Below are 9,695 nucleotides of genomic sequence, written 5' to 3' on the forward strand. Positions count from 1 at the left end.
CTAACCTAATTCTTTATACGTAATTCCTATATGTCTTAGAACATTTATTAGATCGTCAAACATAACAACAATTGACTTGCATATAAAAGGACCAAGGCACAAAAAGATTAATCCACTTTCTCAAGAACACAGGGCTGATGATTAGTGGATCTGGGCTTATAGACCAAGCAGTATACTAGAGGACTAGGGAATTAAAACTAAAAAAGGTTAAGTAAATTACCTAAAGTCACTAAATGGCAGGTGTGGAAGCTTTGAAAGTGTTTTATTTAATGGTAAAATACTGGTCTACACTGGTAATGTACATGAGATGCATGAACTAGGTATTTCAAAGGAAAAGGGATAAAGATGCCGAGGAAGAGGGGATAAATTGGGAATTATTTTATAACTGAAGACATTTATCATCTTAAATCAGTTTGCAATTTAAGAAACTTATAATAATGACTCTTTTAATTTTGTGAAGAAGTAAGACAAACTAATTAAAACAAATGGTTGACAAACTCCTGCCTGCTATTTGGAATATAAATACTTTTGAGCATAGAAGCTATAATTTATTTTGTTTCCCTACAGATTAGGTACCGGCAGATAGCAGGTGCTTAACATGTAATTGCTCAGACAATTCCTAGACTCCTAGAGATAGCAAAATATACATATTCTATACTGTCCTTTTTGCTAGCTTTCTCAAGGCCTGTTTCATGTCCTTGTTCCTAAGGCTATAGATAAAAGGGTTCAGTGTGGGAGTAACTACTGTATAGATGACAGTGACCACACGATCCTTTGTCACTGAGTAGGTAGATGAGGGGCGAATGTATATGGATATTATGGTCCCATAGAATAGTACCACAACCGTGAGGTGGGATCCACAGGTGGAGAAGGCCTTAAACCTAGCTCCTGCTGAGGGGACTCTCAGAACAGCACGGGTGATGTAGACATAAGAGACAATAATGAAGATAAAGGGACTCATGACCACAAAAGAGCCCTCTGTGAAGGCCATGAGCTCATTGACAGAGGTGTCAGAGCAAGAGAGTGTCAGCAGTGGCTGGACATCGCAGAAGAAGTGGTGGATGACGTTGGGCCCACAGAAGGACAGGCGAGCCATGAGAACAGTGTGAGTGAGCGAGTGGAGGTGGGACACCACCCAGGATGCCGTGACCAGCAGGAGACAGCGCCTGGGGCTCATGGCCATGGTGTAATGCAGTGGGTTGCAGATGGCCATGTAGCGGTCAATGGCCATGACAGCCAGGAGGAAGCTGTCTGTGATCCCAAAGGCCACAAAGAAATACATCTGGGTGAGGCACTGGGCAAAGAGGATGGTCTTTGTCTGAGTCAGCATGTTCACTAACATTTGTGGCACGATGACACTGGTAAAGCAGATGTCCACCAGGGACAGGTTAGAGAGGAAGAAATACATGGGAGTGTGGAGGTGGGCATCCCCCCGGATGGCTGCCATGATGACTGAGTTGCCAACCACGTTGACCAGGTACATGGCCAGGAAGCAGGTAAAAAGCCGCACCTGTTGTTTTGAGTCTGTGGTCAGTCCCAGAAGGAGGAATTCAGTCACGTGAGTTTGGTTTCTCCTTGGCATTGCTGCCCTATAAGTAAAAAATGTGAAGGAATATTAGGTGTGTGTCCTGGCTTGGAGTCTTCCATTTGGTATAGGATAGTTCAGCTTGCACCCTGCATAAGGGGGACCCATATATAGTCTATAATATAACATCATAGATTTGATGTTGACGCATCTTGATTTCAACTCCAACTTTTAACTGACAAATTTTGTGAACTTGAAAAAGGCACTTCATCTCTTTTTTTTCGTCCAAAAGACAAAAATTATGACATATATATTCTTGGATTATTCTGAATATAAGTGGTAAAGATTATAGCAAATATACTCAGAAAATCATCATTTTACTCTATTTTCAAAGGTATGGTATGTATGACACACCTTTTTTTTTCTTTTTTGAGACAGAGTCTTGCTCTGTTTCCCAGGCTGGAGTGCAGTGGCATGATTGTAACTCACTGCAGCCTCCGCCTCCTGGGTTCAAGCAATTCTCCCACCTCAGCCTCCTGAGTAGCTGGGAATACAGGCATGTGCCACCATGCCCGGCTAAGTTTTGTATTTTTCTTGGGGCTGGGTTTTGCCATGTTGGCCAGGCTGGTGTTGAACTTCTGGCCTCAAGTGATCTGCCCACCTTGGCCTCCCAAAGTGCTGGGACTGCAGGTGTGAGCCGCCATGCCTGGCCTCTATGACACATCTTTTTGCTCTGTCTGGCCTCAGTTGCTCTTCTTCTATGGAGTATCAACCTCCACCTGATGCTTCTGGCTATATTTTCTCTTTTTTTTTCTCCTCTGAGTAACATAAAGTGGGTTATCCTACGTTTTGCCCATAAATCAAAAATCACACAGACATTGTAGAGATCGTATTATTGGATTGAATCCATCTTGGAAAAAACATACTTTTAGAATACATTTGGGAGTTTAATTATGGGAAGAAATGTCTAGGAGTGGCTGGCACCTGAAAAATTGACATGTCCGTTAGAATGTAGAACTGGTATCTGTTAGAGGGAGCCTATTTACCCAGCATTGATTTTGATGCTTCAGACAGGTAAGTGGAATCAAAGAAGACATAGAGGAACTAAGAGGTGGGTGACTTTATAGGCAAGAAGTGTCCAAAGAGTGTAATGTGGAAAATGGAAATGTGAGAATATATAGCATTATGGCAAAAAACCCTACAATGTATGAATAGGAAAGTGCTGTGGTTCAGGAGCTGATCCCTATTCCCCACAAAAGGCTAAAGCTGGGGAGAATAAGCCAAGTTTCCAGTCTGGCAGGATTTCAAGCCCTAGTCATTTATTTACCAGGGTAGGGACTCAGTTGAAATGAAATGAGACCAGAAAATCACGATGACATTGATTTTGTGTCCTGCAACTTTATTAAGGTGGTTTATTAGGTCTAAAAACATTTTGGAGAAATCTTTAGGGTTTTCTAGGCATAAGATTATGTTATTAGCGAACAGAGATAATTTGACTTCCTCTTTTTATATCTGGATGCCTTTTATTTCTTTATCTTGCCCGATTGCTCTGGCTAGGACTTCCAATACTATGTTGAATTGAAGTGGCAAGAGTTAATGCTATTCCTATCAAATTACCAACATCATTTTTTAAATAGGATTAGAAAAAACTATTCTAAAGTTTACGTGACATCAAAAAGAGCCTAAATAGTCAATGCAGTCCTAAGGTAAAAGAACAAAGCCAGAGGCATCACACTACCAGACTTCAAACTATACTACAAGGCGTCAGTAGGCAAAATAGTGTGATACTAGTACAAAAATAGACAGATAGATCAATGGAACAGAAGAGAGAACACAAAAATAAAGCTGCATACCTGCCACCTTAGAAAACCTTCAAAGCAATGGGGAAAAGACACCCTGTTCAATAAATGGTGCTGGGAGGATTGGCTAGCCATATGCAGAAGAATGAAATTTGATTCCTACATTTCACCATATACAAAAATTGGCCCAGGATGGATTAAAGATTTAAATGTAAGCCTCAGACTATAAGAATCCTATAAGAAAACCTAGGAAATACCCTTCATGACATTAGCTTTGGCAAAGAATTTTTGGCTAAGTCCCCAAAAGCATTTGCAACAAAAACAAAAGTTGACAAGTGGGACATAATTAAGGCGCTTCTGCAAAGCAAAAGAAACTGGCAACAGAGTAAACAGACAACCTACAGAATGGGAGAAAATATTTGTAAACTATGGATTGAATAAATGTCTAGTACCCAGAATGTATAAGGAACTTAAACAAATTAAGAAGCAAAAAGCAAATAATCCTATTGAAAAATAGCCGAAAGAGATGAACAGACAATTCTCAAAGAAAGACATACGAGTGGCTAACAAATGTGAAAAAATGTTCATCATCACTAGTCATCAGGGCAATGCAAATCACAACCACAATGAGATACCGTCTCACACCAGTCAGAAAGGCTGTTATGAAAAAGTCAAATAATAACAGATGATGATAAGACTGTGGAGAAAAGGGACTACTTATACACTGTTGGTAGGCATGTAAATTAGTTTAGCCACTGTGGAAACTTTAAGTTTCTCAGAGAGTTTAAAATGGAGCTACCATTTGATCCAGAAATGTCATTATTGGGAATATACCCAGAAGAAAATAAATCATTCTACCAAAAAGACACATGTACATGTGTTCATTGCAATGCTATTCACAATAGCAAAGACATGGAGCCAACCTAGGTGCCCATCAGTGGTGAACTGGATAAAGAAAATGTGGTACACATACACAATGGAATACTATGCAACCATAAAAAAGAGTGAAATCATGTCCTTTGCAGCAATATGAATGCAGCTAAAGGCCATAATCCTAAAGGAATTAATGTGGGAACACAAAACCAAGTACTGCATATTTTCACTTATGGTGGGAGCTAAACATTGGCTAGTCATGAACATAAAGAGAGGAACAATTTTGATACTCTGGACTACTGGGAGTTGGGGGAGGCATTGTTTGAAAAATTACTTATTGAATACTATGCTCACTACCTCGTTGATGAAATCCATACCCCAAATCTCAGTATCACACAATATGCCCATGTAACAAACCTGCACTTGTACTCCCTGTGTCTAAAAGTTGAAATTATATTAAAAATACCAGTATACAAAATAAAATTGATGACATCATAATTATGCATAAAACAGACATATGAAAGATGTGGAGGTGATATTTGCAATGTTTAACAGATGAGTTCCTAATATCCATTTTCTGCAGCGATCATTTTCACATCAGCAAGAAAAATGTAAGAACCCCAATAAAAAATGTGCAAGAAAGCCAAAAGGCTAACAAACATACGAAGACATGCTGAAATTCATTGGTGATCAGGTAATTGAAAAAAAACCCACAATATTTCACCTTACATTTGTTAGCTTGGCAAATATGAGAAAGAAGAATGAGGACAAATGTTGGCAAGGATGTGGGGATATAGGAACCCTGGGGCACTGCCAGGCAGTGGGAATAGAGACTGGTGCAATACTCTAAAAAGAAAACTGGCATGATTTAGTGAATTAATGTATATTCTATGACTGAATCACCCTGCTCCTAGATGTGTATCACAGGGAGAGTCTCGTGCAGGCATGTAAAAGCTCATGGATGAGGATGCTTTTGTACTGTCATCTGCAGTGGTGAGGAGTTTCAGGCAATCTGGAAGTTCATGACTGAGCTGGTAAATGTGATAGAGGCACCCTATGGAGCTACCTAGAAACAATTAACTAGAATTACCCCTAGCAACACTGATAGATTTAAAAAGTATAATCTGAGCAAATAGGGTAAGAAAATAAGTGAGCTCTGTAATACAAGATGATTTACGTAAATTAAAAATGCAGCAAAACAACAAATATATTTATATACAGAATTAAACATGTTAGAATGGGGAAGAGTAATAGAGGCAGAGAGTGAGTACAGAGGCTTATAAGTGAGTGAAGAAGTAAACAAAACTGTTGGCAATATGCCATAGGTCAGGGCATGAGGTTAATTCAACCCTCTGCATGTGAAGTCTATGAATAAGAAAAATTTCAAGTTTTTTTTTTTTTTTGAGATGGAGTCTCGTTCTGTCACCCAGGCTGGAGTGCAGTGGCGCAGTCTTGGCTCACTGCAGCCTCCGCATCCTGGGTTCAAGTGATTCTCCTGCCTCAGCCTCCCTAGTAGCTGAAATCACAGGCATGCACCACCATGCCTGGCTAATTTTTTGTATTTTTAGTAGAGACAGGGTTTCACCATGTTGGCCAGGTTGGTCTCGAACTCCTGACCTCAAGAGATCCACTTGCCTCGGCCTCCCAAAGTGCTGGGATTGCGTGTAGGTATGAGCCACCGTGCCCGGCCTTATGTATATGTTTTAAATATTCATTAACAGTATACGATGTAATATGAAGGTATAGTTGAAAATAACATACTCACTTTATGTTGGGAAACACTGAGGCTCAGGAAGGGTGTAATTTACCCAATACCACAGACTGAGTTATCAGTAGAAGTGGAACCGCCTCCCAGCCTTACCAGGAGTTTTCTCTCCTTACCACTCTCATGTGTTGCTCACGGTCCATGCTGCTCTGAAGATTTTCAGAGGTTAGGGTGAGGCTATAAAATCTGGAGCTTTCCTCAGCAGGTGTGGCTTTGGGGACAACCAGGAGCCAGGCTGGGCCAACAGAAGCTAGGTTCTGCTTTTCAGCATGAGGGACAAAGTGCTGAACCCTTCCCAAAGTGCTGAACCCCGCTCCTTGGAGTCTTTCCCATGTTATGTAAATAAAGGAGAACCTTGGGAATGTGAAGACTGTGGCATTGGAAGTTTAGGCAGCGTTCCTAACATTTAGTAAGTATCCTGGAATTGTTGTCTCAGCTGTGCTGAGGCTCAGAAGACGATGGCAAGCAAAATGCTTTCTAACACTCCAGAGTTGTACGGCTTGGGAATAGTGATGAGATTGAAGATAGTAGCTACTTACTCAGAAAAGGGATGGTGACCTCCAGGGTGGTCATTCAAGAGTCCAGGCATCTTCTCCTCTGCTTCACTGGCCTTGGTGATTAGGCGAGTTAATGAGGCTGGGGAGACAGGCAGAGTTCTCACATCAGGCAAGGAAGGAAAGGGTATGGCTTGTGTGGGAGGCGGCAGGATTTGCGACACTCTGGGAGCTTTGTGTGTGGTTGTCATCTCAGCCACTTCTGTCTCTTCTTTTAGGATAGTCATCTTTCAGTGTAGCCCCAGACATCAGGGAAACGACGCCATCTTCCATCTCCATCTACCTTCACCGGCCCCTTCAAGTTTCAGTGAATGTTGAAGAAGGGGTGGGAACCTGGAAGGAGGTGTTTGCTCTTTGTGTAACTTTGCCCCAGGGACACAGGCGGTTTTTCCATTCACCACCCCCAGGGAGCTAGTTAAGCAGGCAGCTTGGGAGAAGAGTAGAGATGGTGGAGCCTCAGTATTCTAGGGAGAGAAGTCTCTGATGCTCAGAGAATTAGTGGCTTGTTATTACTGTGATTTTGAGAGATTGGAGGTAGGCAAATTGAGAAGACTTGGACCTGGAGCTGTGCTTGAGATGCTGGGGGAGGGTGTGTGGTGCTATGGACAGGGAGCTGGAAGTGAAGATGCCTGGGTTCTGGTCAGCCAATGGATAGCTGTGGTTTCGAGCAAACTCAGCCTCTCTGAATTTTAGGTTTCTCATCTATTACCACGGGTCTAGTAGTACCAGTATGCCAGAGAGGGTTGCCTGGAGAATTAAATAAGCTCAGGAATGAAAATATGTTCGCATAATAAGCATTTAGTGAATACTCATGTGATACTTTATATGCAGCTCTTCAAGTGAAGTGGCCTTGTTTTTAGAGATGAAGGAATGGAGGCCTAGTCTTATGAAATAACTTGCTCAGAGTTGCATTGCTGTGGCTGGAGCTATGGAAGTGCTAGAGCAAGGCTCAGATCCAGACTTGTCTTGCTTCCAAATTCCATACTTACTCTGTTTTGTTGTGTAAAGACTGCACCGGAGAATGTCTTTGATGTCTCCTCTCATTTTCCCTTCCAAGGTACTAGCCCAACTTTAGATGTTCTACAAACTTAGCTACACTGTTCCCCTTCCCTATTCTGGTAATGCTGACCAAGCTGTTTCTCCACTGAGTAGGGCCATGCCTTCTTAGTTCACTGATGCATCTCCTATCCTCTAGCCCAAGGTCTAGCTCATAGTGGATCTTCAAAAACCATGTGTTAAACTAATAAATAATGTACCAGGCTGAGAATGAAGTTATTTATGTTCCTGCAAGGGATATTAACTCATCCTTTTTTACAGCTGCATAGTATTTCATGGTGTATATGTGCCACGTTTCTTTTCTTTTCTTTTTTTTCAATATATATATATTTTATTGCGTTTTAGGTTTTGGGGTACATGTGAAGAACATGTAGGATTTTTGCATAGGTACATACATGACAATGTGGCTTGCTGCCTCCGTCCCCCCATCACCCATATCGGGCATTTCTCCCCTGTTATCCCTCCCCAACTCCCTACCCGCCACTGTCCCTCCCCTAGTTTCCCCCAACAGACCTCAGTGTGTGATGCTCCCTTCCCTGTGTCCACGTGTTCTCATTGTTCAACACCTGCCTATGAGTGAGAACATGTGGTGTTTGATTTTCTGTTCTTGTGTCAGTTTGCTGAGAATGATGGTTTCCAGGTTCATCCATGTCCCTACAAAGGACACGAACTCGTTTTTTCATGGCTGCATAGTATTCCATGGTGTATATGTGCCACATTTTCCCTATCCAGTCTATCATTGATGGGCATTTGGGTTGGTTCCAGGTCTTTGCTATTGTAAACAGTGCTGCAATGAACATTCGTGTGCATGTGTCCTTATAATAGAATGATTTATAATCCTTTGGATATATACCCAGTAATGGGATTGCTGGGTCAAATGGAATTTCTATTTCTAGGTCCTTGAGGAATCGCCACACTGTCTTCCACAGTGGTTGAACTAATTGGCACTTCCACCAACAGTGTAAAAGTATTCCTATTTCTCCATATCCTCTCCAGCATCTGTTGTCTCCAGATTTTTTAATGATCTCCATTCTAACTGGCATGAGATGGTATCTCAATGTAGTTTTGATTTGCATTTCTCTGATGACCAGTGATGATGAGCATTTTTTCATATGTTTGTTGGCCTCTTATATGTCTTCTTTTGTAAAGTGTCTGTTCATATCCTTCGCCCACTTTTAAATGGGCTTGTTTTTTTCTTGTAAATCTGTTTTGGTTCTTTGTAGATTCTGGATATTAGCCCTTTGTCAGATGGGTAGATTGCAAAATTTTTTCCCCCATTCTGTTGGTTGCTGCCACATTTTCTTTATTCAGTCTATCATTGATGAGCATTTGGGTTGGTTCCAAGTCTTTGCTATTGTAAACAGTGCTGCAATGAACATACCTGTGCATGCATCTTTATAATAGAACCAACACCACATGTTCTCATGTTCTCACTCATAAATGGGTTTTGAACAATGAGAACACATGGACACAGGGAGGGGAACATCACATACTGGGCTCTGTTGGGGGTGGGGTGTTAGGGGAGGGATAGTAGGGGGTGGGGAGATTGGGGAGGGATAACATTAGGAGAAATACCTAATGTAGGTGATGGGGGGAGGGGGTGGAGGCAGCAAACCACCATGGCATGTATACTCCTATGTAACAATCCTGCAAGATCTGCACATGTACCCCAGAGCTTAAAGTATAATAATAAAAAAAAATTGATGAAAGAACAAAAAACAACAACAACAAAAAGAAAATTCATACTGGTATTGTTATGAACAAATAAATAGCAGATGGTAAGATTTGAAAAAAAAATGTACCAGGCATAGAATGTCTTTAAATTTTTGTGAAGAACTCAAAAATTAATTCCAAACTGGAACAAGTTCTTGTTGCTATGCTACCAAAAGAATAATTATATTTGTAAAGTGTTTTAAGACTTAAGGTAAAGAAATAGATTATGCCCAGAAATAGCAGAGAAGCCTAAGGGGTTTCCTACCATATCTGATGTAATGAAGACATTGTTATCAATCACAGTCTTAGAATGAGAAAACGCAAAAATATGCTGAAAACCTTTTTGCTGTTAATTATATTGCTCCTTTGATTAAAACCCTCGATTCATTCATGGATTCAACACTATGTTA

The 9,695-nt window shown here is 41.0% G+C and overlaps 1 protein-coding gene across 1 annotated transcript; it reads right to left on the reverse strand.

The window, feature by feature from the left end:
* Nucleotides 1–652: 652 nt before the first annotated feature.
* On the reverse strand, nt 653–1,582 carry LOC108317735 (olfactory receptor 1L6-like). The gene has a single exon (XM_017548393.1). It carries the CDS (start codon nt 1,580–1,582, stop codon nt 653–655), a length of 930 nt encoding a protein of 309 aa, XP_017403882.1.
* Between the last annotated feature and the right edge of the window lie 8,113 nt (nt 1,583–9,695).

Source organism: Cebus imitator, unplaced genomic scaffold (assembly GCF_001604975.1).
Source record: "Cebus imitator isolate Cc_AM_T3 unplaced genomic scaffold, Cebus_imitator-1.0 Scaffold206, whole genome shotgun sequence".
NCBI classification, from domain to species: Eukaryota; Metazoa; Chordata; class Mammalia; order Primates; family Cebidae; genus Cebus; species Cebus imitator.

Bases quoted from the DNA above. Each gene is read 5' to 3' on its own strand.
- LOC108317735 (XM_017548393.1), bottom strand. From the start codon at position 1,582: ATGCCAAGGAGAAACCAAACTCACGTGACTGAATTCCTCCTTCTGGGA.